Here is a 19,159-nt window from a genome sequence, read left to right as displayed (position 1 = left end):
ACATATCACATTTTTCCTATTTGGTCAGATAGATGTCTTATGTTCAAAAGAAAACATAAAATCTTGCCATTTAAATTGTTTTCCAAAAATGCAGTAAAATCAGTAACTTGAAAGTGAGCTAGGGCCCTGTGATTGGTGTCGGGTGGTATACATCAATGTGGTTTAATTTCTATCTTCTTGACCTCCTAATGCAGCACACTTTCATAGTCCCATGTAGCTAAAGTCAGCCTGAATATTCCCAGAGCTTCAAGGCATTGTATGAGGGAATAATTCAAGCAGAATGACATCAGATCTAGAAGTGGCGGTAGGGTGTAGTGGGTATTTTCTTTTCAATAACCTTCTGTTTTGTTTTTCCCCTGTGGGTAAGCAGCAATGAACCCTTACAGCCTGGACATCTTTGAAGACCAGTTATACTGGATATCTAAGGAAAAGGGAGAAGTATGGAAACAAAATAAATTTGGGCAAGGAAAGAAAGAGAAAACGCTGGTAGTGAACCCTTGGCTCACTCAAGTTCGAATCTTTCATCAACTCAGATACAATAAATCAGGTAATCACCAACTTTGGTATAAGATGCTCCTCATTACTTGGAAATCTTATTTCAAAATAACGGCTATATTGCTGGAAGATGGCAGTAGATAACAACAAGCTAATCTCTTGGTGCATGAAAGGGGTATATGTGTATGTACGTGTGCTGGGGGAGAGGAACGTTTTAACCATTTTAACCAAAGAAAGATAAAATTGGAGGTCAAATGAAATTATGCAAACCATCAGCAGGTAAGTAAAAATATATTAGCCCTCATCATTGTTTGGAGTGATGGATATGTATTTCTAGGCCACAGAATCCAGCAGACATTAGTCCCCTGCTAAGTGTGAGTTGGGTTAACAAGTCACAAAATTGGTTTCATAGGCATCAGAAATCTTATCCTTCCCATTGCAAGGCTAGGCTAGTCAGGTCAACCTGAGATACGTAGGTCTTAGTTTAAAATGGCCAGTCATGTGCATTCCTACCCGCTCCCCTCTGTCTCACTTTCCTACTTCTGGGCCCTGCTTCCTCAGGTTACCTGTGCGCTAATTCATCCTTCAGCAGTGTGTGGAGCAAGATGAAAGGCAAAGGGAAGTGAGGAAAGGAAATAGCCTTTTACTAAGTTCTTATGTCAAATTCTCTCTTCAGTGTTAATTCAGCCATCTATTACTTCAATTACCTTATAAAGACCTCCCAAACCTTATAAGGACATTTTATTCTCATCTAAAATAAAGAAACTGAGGCCGAGACAGATTTAGTAACTTGTGTGCCTAAGTCACATAACAAATGGGTGAGTTTTAATCTGAGAAATGAAATAATTTTTAGGTTCAATTCTATCCAACACAAAACTCAGCATCTTGCTGTATTGGCCCAGTGTTCAGTATGCCAAAGTCTCAGGTTGAATGCTATGGATATGTGGCCTTTGACAAGTTACTCCCTTCCTGTCCCCATATGTGAGTCATGGGTGGAGTCCGGGGTTGTCTTGAGTCTGCTGATATTTTGAGACCTTGATCAGCCTTGAAAAATTGCAACTCAAAGCTGAGACTCCCATGAGATGACAGGGGTGGCAAATGCCTTTTCTAGGGCATGGCTTCCTTGTTTTGGAAGTAGTATCACCAAAACACTCCAGAATACTCCAGACCCTACCAATAGAATAGCTTTTGTGTCCTAAGTGCCCTTGCAGCTCTCACACTTGGCAGTTTTAAAGGTAGGAGAGGAAGGCACAGTACACCTGGAAAGGCCATGTCCCCTCCCTACTGCCTCTGGACCCTGAGGAGAAGGCAGAGGAAAGTCTGGAGGCTGCCCCTGAAGGAAAAGCATCTCCGGCAGCTGATGCTCAGGGAAGGCGGCTCCTTTGGAAAGTGCTGGTGGAGTGGGGGTGGGGGTGGGGATGGGGATGGGGAGTACAGCCCCAGCCCAGCCTGTTTGAACCAAGAGTTCTGAAATTTGAGCATGCCTCAGAATTATCTGGAGAGCTTGTTAAATATAGATTCGTGGGCCCCATCTGTTGCACTTCTGATGCAATATGCCTGAGGTGGCCTAAGAATTTGCATTTCTAGTTCTCCTGTGACGTTGATGCTGCTGGTTCAGTGACCACATTTTGAGAACCGCTGCTCCAGTCCCTTGCTACTCAGAGTGTGGGCCATGGGCCAGGAGTCTTGGGATCCGATGGGAGCTGGCTAGAAATGCAGTCTCTCAGGCCCACCCCAGACCTTCTGAATCAGAATCTGCATTTTAGCAAGATTCCCCAGGTGATTGGTAGCACATTCAAGTTTGAAAAGCTCCACTCTGGAGGGCTGAAGAAATGGTAATGAGACAGATATTGATGGAGGCTTTTGGAAGATGTGTTACTAATTTATAGATATGCTTTGTCTGTGGTTACATCTTGAATGACAGACAATCAGGATCACAGAATGTTAGTCTGAGAAGGAATGTAAAGATTATCCACTCCAGTACAACCCTTGGATAAATCATAATATATGCTAAGGTAGAATTAATAAGATTCTAGACTTACCTAGGGAGCTTTTAATGGTAATACTTGAACTCTACCCCAGACCAATTCAAATCTGAATCTCTGTGAATGGGCATCAATAGGTTTTTTTGTTTGTTTGTTTTTTGTTTTTGAGACGGAATCTTGCTCTGTCGCCCTGGCTGGAGTGCAGTGGTGCAATCTCGGCTCACTGCAAGCTCCGCCTCCCGGGTTCACACCATTCTCCTGCCTCAGCCTCCCGAGTACCTGGGACTACAGGTGCCCACCACCACGCCCAGCTAATTTTTTTTTTGTATTTTTAGTAGAGACGAGGTTTCACTGTGTTAGCCAGGATGGTCTCGATCTCCTGACCTCGTGATCCGCCCAAAGCGGCCTCCCAAAGTGCTGGGATTACTGGTGTGAGCCACCGCGCCTGGCCTGGCATCAATAGTTTTGAATAGCTCCCAGGTGATTATGAGGAATCATTGCTCTAAATTCCCTTTTCTTGCAATTAAGGTAACTGAAACCCAGAAGAAATGTCTCCTTGGAGGGTTAGGGTGGAAATCACATCCAGTATACCTTGGATAGACCATATGTTATGATCTGTCCAGTTTTGGGTAGTGACAAATCTTGGTATAATATGTGGATCTCACTGGTCTTTTGAGCCATCTCAAGTTGTTTAGCACTGAGTAGATTTTGAGGTTAGGCAGTGAACCAGATACCCACCTTCCAAACCTCTCGGGGCAGCAGAGAAGATAAGTGATGCCAATAGAAAATGTGAGTGGTACAGAAATTGGCCGGAGGGCCCAGAGAGGGACTATCCCACTGCAGTGTGGTGGCAGAGATGATAGTGTAAATGAGGGTGAGTGGCCAGCTGACACGTGGACTAGAGGTATTGAGAGGATGCCTAGGCTCTGCTGTCACCTGGCAGAGCCACTTCCAGTTGCTGGGTATTCAGGTTATTCATTCTGTCAGGACCTAACTGCTATTCTCACCCGCTTTCCAGTGCCCAACCTTTGCAAACAGATCTGCAGCCACCTCTGCCTTCTGAGACCTGGAGGATACAGCTGTGCCTGTCCCCAAGGCTCCAGCTTTATAGAGGGGAGCACCACTGAGTGTGATGCAGGTAGGAGCACTGCCCAAGCAGCTATGGGGGCCTGGGAGCACTCCTCTGCTGCCTTCAGGAGTCAGAAGAATCCCTGTATGCTGGGTCCTTTGCAGCAGAGTGGGGATGGCTGGAAGGAGGGTTAAGGGATGTGGGAGGTATGAACAGAGTTGAGTGGGACTTAGGGGGCAAACAGAACTGTGTTACAGTGACTGCTGAGAATTATTTGCTAAGATCTGCAGAAATATAGATCCAGTGTCCCTAAATCTATTGCTGTGTTGTTGTGTAAAGACATTTTGAAGAATGAGTTTTTATAAGACCTCTAACCTCAAGCTGGATTCCCATTGCCCCAGAATCCACTCAACCTTAACTGTAGCTCCTCAGGGTAGAGAACCATGTTCAGTTTTGACACCTGAAAAACGGCTACCTTTTGAAAAGTGCTTTATATTATCAGGAGATGAAGACCAGCATGAGGAAGCTGTGGTTTAATTCTAGTCCCAAACGCTGTGGGTGATCTATTCTTGGCAAGACTTTTTTTCAATGACTCTTTTAAGGAGTTAATAAGCCGGATGGGGGCGAATAACTAGTGTCCCTAACTAGCATCCGGTGCTGGAAAAGCCTGTGAAAAAGTCGTCCTGCAATTCACTAGCGGCCCATTTTATGGCTCACATCCTTGGGGCCTTCCCCCAGTTTTAGCTGATGGGGAAAGGAAAACGCTTAACCACCTTCTACCACCAGGGGGAGCAGGCAGTTAGACCAGGAACCACCCTTTGACTCATTCCAAACAGGCTGAGGAGTTGGCAGGTTTAGGGAATGAATCCAGGGAGAAAAAACTGCTTCTTGTCACCCCTCTTCCCCTACTCTTGCACTCATCCCAACGCTACTGGGGAAATATTGGTAGGAATCCAATATTTCGAGCCATATTTGGAACAAAATGACAATTTCAGGCTTTGAGATTTGTTCCATGCTGTGGATAGATTGTTTTGCCACTTACTGCAATTTCACATCGTGGGAGCAGTGTGGTCCTGGTTGTCACCTCATCTACTACTTTTCTCATTTAAACTTTTTGCCAAGTGGATTTTATTAAGATTCTTGTTTTAAAGAACTTTAACCAAAGTAAGCACACGAATGATGGCAGTCATTCCATATAGGGCCTCGGTTTGGTATAATAATTAAGCAATTAGTCCAGTGAGATTTCTTGAGTGCCAGCTATGTGCCAGGCACTGTTCTAATTGCTGGAGGTAACAGAGGTGAACAAAACAGACAAAACCCCCTGTGTGTATTGAGTTTACATTCTAAGAGGACAATAAATAGAGAAGTCAATAAATATATAGTAGTTCAGGTGGTACTATGGAGAAAATGAAGGCAGAGGAAGAGGGATGAGGATGGGGTGGGTGGGGATTGTCCTTTAGATAGTGTTCATGGAAGACCTGTCTGTTACAGTGAACATTGAGTGGAGACTCAGATTGAAGGACTGAGCCAGGAGGGTATCTAGACTCTTTAAATAATATGCACATGTAACCTATACTTATTAAGCATCTTCAACATAAAAGACACTGAAGCACTAATTCCCCATCAGGCACATCCTGGGAGTATGTACAGGCCTAGCTGGGAGCAGGGACTTGGAGTAAGGGCAGTTTGGGAGGACTTGAAAACTCAGGAGCTCTCTAGCTAACTGCCTATCAAATATCTCTATATCTGTAGCTATGTGACTGCCTGTGGACTGATCAATTACTGATGCTTTGGTGTCTTTAGTTGAAGTTTCAAGGTGGGCCTACATTAAACTCTTGATTTTAACTGGGTTCACGGAGGAGAATTCTGAAAACTTCAAATGAGAATGTGAACATTTTAAGAGATTATTTTACCACTAGGTTCTTGTAACTATTAATATATGTGCTCCAGAGTCTAGTACCTCTCCATTGTTTTTTGGGAAAAATTCTATAAACTGCCCCCTTTCTTTCCACTAAATGTATGTTACTCTCCAAGACCTTAAGGAAACTCACTGGACTTAGGGGGAAGGTAAGCTTTGACAGGGAGACTAATTGGCTAGCCTGCCCCTCCTCCCACCCCTAACCCGGGCCGGTTTGCATGGTGTGGGCACTCTGCTGAGTACAGCTGACTAACACCTGCATGGCTTTCCCTTCCTGCAGCCATCGAACTGCCTATCAACCTGCCCCCCCCATGCAGGTGCATGCACGGAGGAAATTGCTATTTTGATGAGACTGACCTGCCCAAATGCAAGTAAGTCTGAATGTTGAGGTCCCAGCTATAGGCCTTGCCTCTTCTGGGGAAATTTGAGACCTTAAAGTAGCCAGGAAAACAAATACAGGAACCTCCCCAGTTCACTAATTCTTACACTTTAACCAGCTTGCCTTCCCTTGAGGGAGTCTACAGAGAACTGAGGCAGTGCTTCTTTAACTAGAATGTGCATAAGAATCCCGTGGAGATCTGGTTCAAGTGCCCATTCTCACGCACAGAGATTCTGCATTTCTAACAAGCTCTGGGTGAGGCCACAGGGTCTTGGACCACACTTTGGGGAGCAAGGAGTTAGAGAATTGGCAGCAGCATTTTCCTACTCACCTGGTATTGTTGATTACAACAGGGCTGTGGGAGAAGAGCTATCTGCAGGGCTGCTTTAGTACAAGGCACTCGTGATGAGCAGAAAGACTGGGATGGATTCGGAAAGAAGATGACTGTGTTGAGAAAACTCTAACATGGAGCAAGATAAATAGATGTCTTTAAAAAGCATTTAATGAAAGCATATAAAAGAAAGAAACATAACCATGGTTTCCATTTGTACTCTCTAAGGAAGCATTGCATAGATTAGACACCAATAGGTTTTCGTGGCCAGACTCACCCCATCAGTGCCACAGCTACTCCATTAAAAGTGCATTTCTAAAATCAGAGCACTGTTCTTTCTGCTTGTCTTCTCTTGGCAGAATAAACAAAAGTCATGCAGAATACATTGTCTGTTCAACATGTAATTTATGCAGTCAAAGCTCTCTCTACTTCAGGATGTGCTCAGAAAAATGCAGTAGAAGCCTAAGAACATAACAGCTAGTGAATGATTTGCTTTTTCCTTTCAGGTGTCCTAGCGGCTACACCGGAAAATATTGTGAAATGGCGTTTTCAAAAGGCATCTCTCCAGGAACAAGTAAGTTTTAAGAATGTGAGCAACTTGGAAATTACTCATGGCCCCTACATTGAATGCTGTCACAGCTTTTCTACTTAACCCAGTCTTTGAAGGAGTGGTTCTAGCCCCCAGTTTCTGCCAGGATTGCGGGCTCCCGTGTGTTGATGTGCTCTCTGCTGTCTTCTTCTATAGCCGCAGTAGCTGTGCTGTTGACAATCCTCTTGATCGTCGTAATTGGAGCTCTGGCAATTGCAGGATTCTTCCACTATAGAAGAACCGGCTCCCTTTTGCCTGCTCTGCCCAAGCTGCCAAGGTCAGTTTCATTATGGGGAACGTTGATGTTTGAAGCCTAAGTGAAGGACTTAGTTTTCTTTCTAAGTTAAAAAAGCACAATACGCAGTTCACCGATTCCACAGAAACAAAAAGTAGTGAGGATGTAAAGCAGTCACTTCAAATCCCAACTTCTTAGTCAAGTGCTTCTCTAAAGCCTGAGTGACAAGCTGTGTTTTGTAGTCCAAATGGTTGTGCCTACTGGTAGGTGTTCAGGTCAGAGAGGAGTGAAAAGGCAGCTGTGTGATGGCCCAGGCTTTATCCTTCTATGTGCTGGACTCTTTTTCTTTTAGATCTCATGGTTCAGGAATGTGCTTTAACGTTTCCAGGTAGCTAAGGGAACTTACTACCATATTTAACAGTGTAAATTTAGAGTGGGAATTGAGCATTACATTTGAGGAAGATTTGGCAATATGGAGGAGACGATACTATCGTGAAAGGTTGTATTTGTTGTTTTTGTTGTTGTTGTTGTTTTAAATAACAAGACACTGTTTTGGTTACTTCTTTCCAGCTTAAGCAGTCTCGTCAAGCCCTCTGAAAATGGGAATGGGGTGACCTTCAGATCAGGGGCAGATCTTAACATGGATATTGGAGTGTCTGGTTTTGGACCTGAGACTGCTATTGACAGGTCAATGGCAATGGTGAGTATGGTTTCAAAATGATTATTTGAAGGTTGTCATTTATAGAATAAATACTTTTTATAAAGAACAAAATTCACCTAGAGAAGACTGAAATATGGTATTAGGCCTCTCAGAATAAAGTCTGCACTACACAAGTTAGGAAACATTAGGTTTGTTGCTGAAAGGTGTCTAAAAACATTGGTAATAAAATTGGAATTTACCCCTGCTCTAAGCCACGCTGTTGAATTGGAATCATGAACAGTCTGAAGTTTAACTTGAATATTGAAGAGCTTTCTGGTTTTTTTGAGGGTGGTGTGTGAGGAGGACATGATATTTTGTTTTTATTTGATGACTTTTATATGTATAAAAGGAGTAGGGAACTATATTTTTCCTAGTGTCGTATATTTTTCTGCCAATGTATAGTGATGAAATAAACAGTGATTTTAGAGTTGGCGTTGGTCCAGACCACGGCTCTGCCACCTACTAAGTATGTGACAATAGACATGGAGCTTGATATCTCTGACCCTCATTGTCCCTATTTGTAAAATAGGTAAAATAATACCTCCTGGGAGGACCAAACGAAATACTTTATGAGGGGGCTGCCACAGTCTTGGCACTGAGGGGGCTTTCTGTAATCAGTATTGGGAAACCACTTTCAGAATTTTGTCTCTCCCTCAAATCTTTCATTGTTTTCCTTCCCTGACAATATTATATTATCCATTTTTTCCTTCCCCTCTCTCCTTATTCTTCTTTTCTTCTTCCACCATTATCCTTTTCTCTGTTGCCCAGACCCAATTCCCAAGTGAGTTATTTAAGAGAATTTGGATATAAGAAGAATGTTACCATTTCCTTGAGTTGGTAAATTAGTGCATGTTATGTTACTTTGCATAATAATTTGCCATATGGAGGTCTTGGGTTTTGCTGGCTTTTTTTTTTTTTTTTTGCAAGTTCTCTTTTGGGTAACTTTTGACATAGCACCTAGCGTACCTCCAGGTGTGAGGAAGCCACCTTTCTTTGTGTGTGAACCAGATTAGTATGGAGTAATCTCTCTCTCCGTTTCTCTCTCTCTCTCTCTCTTTCTGTCTCTGCCATCAGAGTGAAGACTTTGTCATGGAAATGGGGAAGCAGCCCATAATATTTGAAAACCCAATGTACTCAGCCAGAGACAGTGCTGTCAAAGTGGTTCAGCCAATCCAGGTGAGAAACCATACAGTCTTTTCTTTCAGTTACTGCTGTCGCTGGATCTTAATCTATTGAGTCATGTCTTAGGATTTTCCTAACCTTCCCTCCAAAGGGAAGGAAGCATAGTGAGTGGTCCATGCTGCAGCTGCCCTATCTGCAGGAACAGGACCAACCCAAGGACATAAGACCTGAAAACAATCAGAATCCTGTTCTGTTGCACAGTGGTGGAGGTTTGGCAGCCATGCCGGGGCTGCTGACCAAGAACCTTCCATTTTGAGTGGTGTCAGACCAAGAGAGGTCTGAGTCCCTTCAGGGGCCTGGGAAACACAGTGCCTGAAGCACCACAGCTTCTCTACAAATACTTGTGAAATGAATGAGTGGAGAATTGTCAGGTCACTATACAGGAATTTGGGGACTGGGCCCACTCTCTGGTTCTTGCTGCTATCCCAAGCATGTGGTTTGAGGTGGATTAAAGGGAGAGGGACCTCTTATGCTTGCTGTTGCCATACTTTTCTGAAAAGTACAAAGGTCTCTAGAGTTGATGGGCAGATATCTAAATTTCCTTGTTGCAGCCTTGTTGCTCGGTCATCTTTTTTTGTGTGTGTGAGCAACAAGGCTATTTATTTCACCTGGGTGCAGGCGGGCTGAGTCCGAAAAGAGAGTCAGCGAAGGGAGATGGGGTGGGGCCGTTTTATAAGATTTGGGTAGGTAAAGGAAAATTACAGTCAAAGGGGGGTTGTTCTCTGGTGGGCAAGAGTGGGGGGTCACAAGGTGCTCAGTGGGGGGGAGTTTTTGAGCCAGATGAGCCAGGAAAAGGAATTTCACAAGGTAATGTCATCAGTTAAGGCAAGGACCGGCCATTTTTACTTCTTTTATGGTGGAATGTCATCAGTTAAGGCAGGAACAGGCCATTTTCACTTCTTTTGTGATTCTTCAGTTACTTCAGGCCATCTGGGTGTATACATGCAGGTCACAGGGGATGCGATGGCTTGGCTTGGGCTCAGAGGCCTGACATTCCTGCCTTCTTATATTAATAAGAAAAATAACATAAAATAGTATTGAAGTGTTGGGACAAAGAAAAAAATTTTTGTGGGGGTGGCATGGAGAGATAATGCGCAATGTTTCTCAGGGCTGCTCAAGCGGGATTAGGGGCGGCGTGGGAACCTAGAGTGGGAGAGATTAAGCTGAAGGAAGATTTTGTGGTAAGGGGTGATATTGTGGGGTTGTTAGAAGAAACATTTGTCGTGTAGAATTATTGGTGATGGCCTGGATACGGTTTTGTATGAATTGAAAAACTAAATGGAATAAGAGAAGGAGAAAAACAGGCATTAAAGGACTAAGAATTGGGAGGACCCAGGACATCTAATTAGAGAGTGCCCAAGGAGGTTCGGCATAGCCCTGCCAGCAAAGATTATTTATTTACTTTAAGAGGGAGTTAAGAGTGGCGGTTTGGGGATAGCACCAGGAGATATCAGCTGTGATGGCTTGGAGAAACAGGGTAAACCGGTGGTATAAACAAGAGCAGGGCATTTATGAGTAGTTGAGAATGGTGAATAGGAGTATGACTAGACAGAAGACAGTAGGGATGACAAGTTTTTTGGGGTGCAGTCCAAGTTGGTCTGGTGTCTGGAATGAGACTGGGGCTTAATAAAAAGGAGCGTCTATACAGGAGCTTAAATGGGCTGTACCCTGTAGCATTCTGAGGACAGGCCTGAATTCTGAGAAGGGCAAGTGGTAAAAGTATTGTCCAGTCCTTTTTAAGTTGGAGGCTGAGCTTGGTGAGGTGTGTTTTTAAAAGACCATTAGTCCATTCTACCTTTCTTGAAGATTGAGGACCGTAAGGGGTATGAAGGTTCCACTGAATACCAAGAGCCTGAGAAACTGCTTGGGTGATTTGACAAGTAAAGGCCGGTCCACTGTCGGACTGTATAGAGGTGGGAAGGCCAAACCGAGGAATTATGTCTGACAGAAGGGAAGAAATGACTGCAGTGGACTTCTCAGACCCTGTGGGAAAGGCCTCTTCCTATCCTGTGAAAGTGTCTACCCAGACCAAGAGGTATTTTAGTTTCCTGACTTGAGGCATGTGAGTAAAGTCAATTTGCCAGTCCTGGGCGGGGGAAAAACCCCGAGCTTGAGGTGTAGGGAAGGGAGGGGGCCTGAGAAATTCCTGAGGAGTAGTAGAATAGCAGATGGAACACTGAGAAGTGATTTCCTTGAGGATAGATTTCCACGATGGAAAGGAAATGAGAGGTTCTAAGAGACGGGCTAGCGGCTTGTAACCTACATGGAAGAGGTTATGAAATGATGACAGAATAGAATGGGCCTGTGAGGCTGGAAGGAGATATTTTCCTTGGTCTAAGAACCATTTGTCTTGTGTGGGAAGAGATTGATAGGTGGAAGTTTCAGCGGGGGACTAGGTGGGAGTGACTAATGTGAAGGAGAAAAACTGACTGTGAGGGACAGAAGTTGGAACGCTGGCTGCTTTTTTAGCTAATTTATCAGCATAAGCATTGTCCTGAGCGATGGGATCTGATGCCTTTTTGATGGCCCTTGCAGTGAATGACTCCAGCTTCCTCTGGAAGTAAAGCGGCTTTGAGAAGCGTTTTTATTAAAGACGCATTAATGATAGAGGACCCTTGTGTAGTGAGGAAACCTCTTGCATGGTGGTGCAGGATATGGAAGGCATATATAGAGTCAGTATAAATACTGACGCGTAGTCCCTTTGCAAGAGTGAGGGTTTGACTTAAGGCAATGAGTTCGGCTTGCTGAGAGGTAGTGGAGCGGGGCAGAGCGGTAGCCTCAATGATAGATGCGGAAGATACTATAGCATAGCCTGCCTTTGCTGGTGAGTGGTGATTAGGCCTGGTGGAACTGCTATCAGTAAACCAAGTGTGTTCAGGGTGAGGAACAGGAAAAAAGGAAATGGGGAAATGGGGTGAATGTCAGGTGGATCAGAGAGATACAGTCATGGGGGTCAGGTGTGGTATCCGGAATAATGTGGGAGGCCGGATTGAAGTCTGGGCCAGAAACAATGGTAATTGTGGGAGACTCAACAAAGAGTGAGTACAGCTGAAGGAGCTGGGGAACAGAAAGTATATGCGTCAGGTGGGAGAAAGAAAATAGATTTTGGAAGTTATGAGAACTGTAGAGAGTGAGTTGAGCATAGTTTGTGATTTTTAGGGCCTCTAAAAGTATTAAAGCAGTGGCAGCGCTGCATGCAGACATGAGGGCTAGGCTAAAACAGTAAGGTCAAGTTGTTTGGACAGAAAGGCTACAGGGCACGGTCCCGGCTCTTGTGTAAGAATTCTGACTGCACTAACCATGCCTAGGAAGGAAAGGAGTTGTTGTTTTGTAGAAGGGATTGAGGTTTGGGAGATTAGTCAGACATGATCGGCAGGGAGAGCACGTGTGTTTTTATGAGAATTATGCCAAAATAGGTAACAGATGAGGATGAAATTTGGGCTTGGCTGAAGTAATCGGGGCTGTCTGTGAAGCTTTGCAGCAGTACGGCCCAGGTAATTTGCTGAACCTGATGGGTGTCAGGTTCAGTCTAAGTGAAAGTGAAGAGAGGCTGGGATAAAGGGTGCAGAGGGATAGTAAAGAAAGCATGTTTGAGATTCAGTCAGTCATCTTTAAGAAGAGCTGGGAGATGAAATAGGAATATAGGTGAAGGGAATAACTTTACATAAGGTCTGCATCAATAGCCCCAGCACCACTTTTACTGCTTGTCAACTGCGAACATGTATCTCCTTTGTCACAACAACTATGGCCTTAGTGACAATGAATAACTGTCATTGTTAACACCTATGCTCCTTTTGAACTCGAGATATGGCACATTTTAATACCGAAACTAGAAATGTTTATTTTACAAATATTTTGTGATTTTAAGATCGGAAATGTTTAAATCTTGAAAGCATTTTCCCTGATCCTCTGATAAACAGATATGAAAACCTTAATCACATGATAAAAGAGATACGACATTTCATTTGACATCTTCACTTAAAATAAAATGAGGCCATGTATACAAATGCATATCCAAGTTTCAGAATAAACAAGTAATGAATGTGAAAATATAGGAAAAGGAGTGAATTGTCTACCTTGTAGTTTATTATGCATTCATGGTAATTTGGTCTTAAAAGGGAACCTTGGAATTGTATGAATGTTATAGAAAAATGCATAGAAGATTATTAATTCTATCATTCTCATCTTTTCAAAAATTCAACCTCTTTTTAGTAGTACTATGAAATCTTAATTTCCAAAGATAGGATTTATTAATATTCAAAGAAATTATTAAGATCCAAAGATAGGATTCTCAGTTCATCAGTGAGGTTGGGGAATTATTCTTGCTGTTCTAGGATTTGGCTTCCAGTATATAACTAGAGTATGATTATGCAAAAATTTGGTCAACAGTGGGGATAAGAAGGTATAGAGAATACAGTAGAAATTGCTAGTAATCAGTGAGAGTGTGACCAGTGAGGGATGTATTTGCCTCCCAGGATTAAGGTATGAGGTGACTTAGTGGTTGCTGCTCTTGATTTTGGGACGGTGGGAGTGATGTTTAGTCCTGGCCCACTGGGTCATGCAATAAAAATGGTGCCTGATGATGTCTGTGGGAGAACAAGATGGCAAAAAGAGCCAGAGTTGGTACAAACTTTACAGTAAATTTATTTACTACTAAATTCTTTCAAAATTGGGTAAAGGCCTTTAACATGTCCACAGGTGACTGTATCTGAAAATGTGGATAATAAGAATTATGGAAGTCCCATAAACCCTTCTGAGATAGTTCCAGAGACAAACCCAACTTCACCAGCTGCTGATGGAACTCAGGTAACAGTTGCTGACTCCTGAAATAATGTGGGATTTGGAAAAACTTTGGGATGACTGGGTTGTTATTAACCTTAAGCAAACAAGGGAGATTCTGGGAGGCTCAAAGATCTCAAGATGTGTTGACAGTTAATAAATATAATTTTTAAAGAGTCATAGATTGAAAAACTTTCCACCAAATAAAGCTACATTCTAACATTGAGTTGGGAATAATGTTCCTTGTAACATAGGAGGACATGTCACAAAGAAGAACAAATAGACTTCTGGATCCAGTATCTTCAGACCAGGGACATTTAAGTTGACAAATTGACTCAGTATGAATAAAGATTTCACGGTGTCAAAGATACAGATGAAAGATCCTTCTGTGTGTGCCGTGATTTCTCTACAGCATGCATCTTTATTCTTTCAAGCTGTTCTTCGCTCTCCTGCTATTACAGATCTTTACCACTAGATGGCACTAATTTACATACTCTTTTTCCATTTATCATCCATCTATTCATTATTGGCCAACCAATCATCTAACTAACGTTATTCCCCTCGATGTGTCAGGGATGGTGTTTAATACTGGAGATTGAAAGAAAAAATGCCACTAGATGGAGCTTCTTAAACATGCCTGCAGGTCCTTTGCAATTGGTACACTATTTGGTCTGCAGGAAGAAATTCAATAAATATATTTGATATTAAACTCTGTATTAATGTATATCATTAGTTTTAATGAATGCATATGCAGCTATACCAGATATAGCTGTTTGAATCTGGACAAACTGTTTTACTTCTGGGGCTACAGTCCTCAATAATATTTCTCACTGGGGGCGCTATTGGCATATTGAGTGGGACAGTTCTTTGTGCTACAAAACTGTCCTATGCACTCCGGGAATTTCAGTATTTCTGGTCCCTGTCCACTGAATTCCAGTAGTGTCTCCCCTAATTCAGTGTGACCCCAGAAATCACCTCCCCTCCCCAACACATGTGCACTCACTCCTAGCTGAGAACCACTAGGATCTGGAATGTCTCTGTTCTAAGATTCTATGACCAATTTTGTGAAGTAATGTAAAGAAATGAAAGTCTAAGAGTAGTTGGAAATTTTACCATTTTATACAATCTTTATTTCTCAAATTTCATAGTCTATAAACGTTGATATCTGGATAACTTGGCAGTCTCATTATCACCTTAAACATTGGTTTCTGTTCTGCTTATTTAAATCAAAATAAAATTTGAACTAAATTGATGCTGAGAAGAGTCTATATCAAGGCTTTTGTACACCTTCTCAAATTCCCTTATTTCTTCTTCTCATGTCACACACACAGACACACACACTCATACACTCACAGACATACATAAATATTGTCTAGAAAGGAATTTTCAGTTTCAGATTTTTCAAGGGACTAAACATTTTTTCTTTAAGCTGTATTAAAAATGGATTTTGAAGATTAATTTTCCACAGACACACGGATGCTTGAATGTCATATATTTGGTCCTCCAAGCCTGAGTCAACCCCAAGCTAGTGCCAGATTTATTTTATATTTTCAACATTTTTTCTCAGTCCATCTCTAGTCTAGTGATCTTCTTCACTAAATAGACATTTTCCCTAGCTGGTGCAGGAAGGGGACTGTGGTGGGGAGGCTGTAACCTCTGACCTGCATGTCTTTTATCAGAAACAAAATGTAAACTGACAGGCTCTTTCAAAGGAGAGCAGATCTTCACCAATTGTAGTCCTTTCTTTTTCTTCCCCTTTGTAATACCTTGGTTCCTCCTCTTACTTTTTTACATTAGTGAGGCTGAGACCCTCTAAAATATGTCTTCCATATTATGTCCAGGGATCTCACTGTATTTCTTCCCTCCTGGGCACTGAATTAACAGCCAGCATGCTTTAAAAGCAGTAGAGGCGCTTGGGTGAGATCACCTAGGTTGATTTGAATATGCCAGAGTCTCACAAATGTATCTCTCATCCATAAATATGTTGAAAGACTAACAATTAAAAACATGGGCTGGGCACGGTGGCTCACACTTGTAATCCCAGCTCTTTGGGAGGCCGAGGTGGGTGGATCATGATGTCAGGAGTTCAAGACCAGCCTGGCCAACATAGTGAAACCCCATCTCTACTAAAAATACAAAAATTAGTTGGGTTGTGGTGGCACATGCCTGTAGTCCCAGCTACTCGGGAGGCTGAGGCAGGAGAATCGCTTGAACCCGGGAGGCAGAAGTTGTAGTGGGCCGAGACTGTGCCACACTGCACTCCAGCCTAGGCGACAGAGTGAGACTTCATCTCAAAAAAAAAAAAAAAAAGATTCAGTTCTATCATTTTCCAAAAGTTACATTGATATGCATAGGACTCCCCAAGGAGACAAAAATGAAAGTCACCATCCCTTTCTTCTTGTTAGTAATTGCTTAACTCCAAGTTAGCCATTTCATTTTGAAGCAATGACATCTAAGAGACTTTGGCCCGCTCCACTTAACAGTAAGCGCCCAGAGGCAGGGCTCTGACCTGAATGTCTTCATGTTCCCCTTGGGGGCACTATGTACAAAGGAGGTTCTCACTTGAATGTGGGTTAAAGTGAAGACCTCTTCTACTTCTGTAGCCCTGTGTTCCCCACTCCTCCACAGGCTGGTCCCCTACTTTCACAGAGTAAGAGATACCCCATAAAACCTGTGGGCTCCCTCAGCTCCTGTTAAGAGTAGGCTATCTGTTCCCTTGTCTCCCACCAGGTTTTTATCTGGCAGTCAGCACAACAGGCAACTTTTCAGTAAGGCGTGGGCCACACACCATGGTCCAGGGTGATTCTTTTTGGGTTCTCCAGTTTATAGGCCTCTGGGTCCCCTGAGTAATTATTACCTGCCCTTCTACCTGCAATTTAGTTGTATAATCTTGCTGTGACTCAGCAAGTATAGGATAATAAGTGTACCTACCTCCAGGGTTTGTTAAAAAAAAATCAGAAACTTGTAAAACTCTTAAAATAGTTCCTGACACATAGTAAACACTCAATAAGTGTTAGATGTTTTTGTTATTATTATTATTATGATACAGGAGGGTATGATGAAGGGAGAAGGGATACTCTTGAGTTGACCAAAGAATGTTACTTTAGGGAATAAGAGTTACAGTTTGGCTTCACCATCTCCACCCAATTTTCAGGCAGCCCCAGAAATCTCTTTTTCTCCAGATGCATCTTGTGCATGTCTGTTTTATGTGTTCTCTCTGTACTGAGGTAACCAGGTGATTTGCTTGTAGATACTATGGCACAAATTCTATAATATATAAATTTGAAATCAAAGAAGTGTTTAAAACCATTCGATGAAAAGAGCCCAGAGTTTCAGTTACTGTTCAGGGACCATAGGAGGAATTGAACAATTTACCATATGTGCTGAATCACGTGGTCCCAGGTCCCAAATTGCTTTACCCTTCAGTAAGGAGAAATTTTAAAATTGAGACAGGAGGAAAAGAAACCCACAAAATAATTCCATTACTGAGAGGTTTTTGTTTTCCCCTTTTCATTTAGGTGACAAAATGGAATCTCTTCAAACGAAAAGCTAAACAAACAACCAACTTTGAAAATCCAATCTATGCACAGGTAATTTTTAACAATTTTTCTTAACACAGACATTTTTTCTTAGAAATTATTTGCTTGGTTAAATTGGACACACACTTGGATTATTCTGAGCAGAGTGTCCACAAATAGTCTTCTTTATGAAAAACCGTGTATGGTGACCTTGGGGGAATAAATGGCTGATTCCTGTTACGTTGTGTTCTTAGATGGAGAACGAGCAAAAGGAAAGTGTTGCTGCGGCACCACCTCCATCACCTTCGCTCCCTGCTAAGCCTAAGCCTCCTTCGAGAAGAGACCCAACTCCAACCTATTCTGCAACAGAAGACACTTTTAAAGACACCGCAAATCTTGTTAAAGAAGACTCTGAAGTATAGCTATACCAGCTATTTAGGGAATAATTAGAAACACACTTTTGCACATATATTTTTTACAAACAGATGAAAAAAGTTAACATTCAGTACTTTATGAAAAAAATATATTTTTCCCTGTTTGCCTATAGTTGGAAGTATCCTGTGTGTCTTTTTTTACTTATGCCGTCTCATATTTTTACAAATAATTATCACAATGTACTATATGTATATCTTTGCACTGAAGTTGTCTGAAGGTAATACTATAAATATATTGTATATTTGTAAATTTTGGAAAGATTATCCTGTTACTGAATTTGCTAATAAAGATGTCTGCTGATTTGGTTGGTGATCATTATAGTAAATGATCCAACGAGAAAAGGAATTGACTGGGACCTTTAGCTGTGTCTAAAGAAGAGGCACCACTCATATTTCCTATAAAATTATCTAGGAAAGGAATCCAGGCCCCGCTCTTGGGTCCATTTTTACACATTAGCACTTAATTAATGTTCAATATTACATGTCAATTTGATTAATGGCTATGTTGATAGGGGCCACTATGTGTTATATAGACATCTGGACTTGACTGTAGACTCCTCAGATAATACAGAAGGTAGAAAAAGCAATTCAGTTTGGCCCTTCTGTGTGTTGGCATTGTCTAACCAGAACTCTCTGTTTCATGTGTGTTCTCTCACTAGCTGCCAAGGCAACATTTTTATTTGTGATGTCTATGAGGAAATCCCATATCATTAAGTGCCAGTGTCCTGCATTGAGTTTGTGGTTAATTAAATGAGCTCTTCTGCTTGATGGACCCTGGAGCAATTTCTCCCCTCACCTGACATTCAAGGTGGTCACCTGCCCTAGTAGTTGGAGCTCAGTAGCTGAATTTCTGAAACCAAATCTGTGTCTTCATAAAATAAGATGCAAAAAAAAAAAAAAAAAAAACCAGTTAAGCAAAGCCTCAACTGGGTTTTTGTTTCTATGAAAATATCATTATAATCACTATTTATTTCCTAAGTTGAACCTGAATAGAAAGGGAAACCATTCTTATTAAGCTTTTTATTAGGCCCTGTGGCTAAATGTGTACATTTATATTAGAATGTACTGTACAGTCCAGATCTTCTTTTTAATTCTTATTGGTTTTTTTTTTTTGTTTTAGAGATGGAGTCTTGTTATATTGCCCAGGCTGATCTTGAAGTCCTGGGCTCAAGTGATCCTCCCACCTCAGCCTCCTGAGTGGTTGGGGTTACGGGCGTGAGCCACTGTGCCTGGCTTCCAGCTCTTCTCTTAAATAGTGGGTATAGTCTGCACAACAGGAACCATGGCAGGAATATACACTTTCCCATAGCAAATAGCATACCTGACTCTCTGTGCTAATATTGCACATTTGTTAAACAATGAATGAATGGATGGATGGATGGATGGATGGATGAATGAATGAAACATATACTACTGATTATTTTATTCCAGAGTTCTCAAAATATTTGTTGCTGATATTTTGAGTGCTGACTGTAATTACTTTGATTAGATAAACAACTGGAAATAATGCTGCTGAAAAATTTCTAATAAATGTGTATTTTATCA

At 42.0% G+C, this 19,159-nt stretch overlaps 1 protein-coding gene across 1 annotated transcript in view; it reads left to right on the top strand.

Moving 5' to 3' along the window:
- LRP2 (LDL receptor related protein 2) overlaps positions 1 to 19,159 on the top strand; it is a 237,804-nt gene extending 218,645 nt beyond the window's left edge. The window contains exons 70-79 of the mRNA XM_003824300.6: positions 371 to 547; positions 3,499 to 3,618; positions 5,748 to 5,838; positions 6,684 to 6,751; positions 6,923 to 7,043; positions 7,572 to 7,701; positions 8,776 to 8,877; positions 13,582 to 13,689; positions 17,181 to 17,252; positions 17,435 to 19,159. Coding sequence (XP_003824348.3) covers positions 371 to 547; positions 3,499 to 3,618; positions 5,748 to 5,838; positions 6,684 to 6,751; positions 6,923 to 7,043; positions 7,572 to 7,701; positions 8,776 to 8,877; positions 13,582 to 13,689; positions 17,181 to 17,252; positions 17,435 to 17,602 — 1,157 coding nt within the window. The 3' untranslated portion in view covers positions 17,603 to 19,159. The remainder of the gene's footprint in view (positions 1 to 370; positions 548 to 3,498; positions 3,619 to 5,747; positions 5,839 to 6,683; positions 6,752 to 6,922; positions 7,044 to 7,571; positions 7,702 to 8,775; positions 8,878 to 13,581; positions 13,690 to 17,180; positions 17,253 to 17,434) is intronic.

This window comes from Pan paniscus, chromosome 13 (genome assembly GCF_029289425.2).
Source record: "Pan paniscus chromosome 13, NHGRI_mPanPan1-v2.0_pri, whole genome shotgun sequence".
Lineage (NCBI taxonomy): Eukaryota > Metazoa > Chordata > Mammalia > Primates > Hominidae > Pan > Pan paniscus.
The sequence above is the reverse complement of the archived record's forward strand: the minus strand, read 5'-3'. Positions and strand labels throughout refer to the sequence as shown.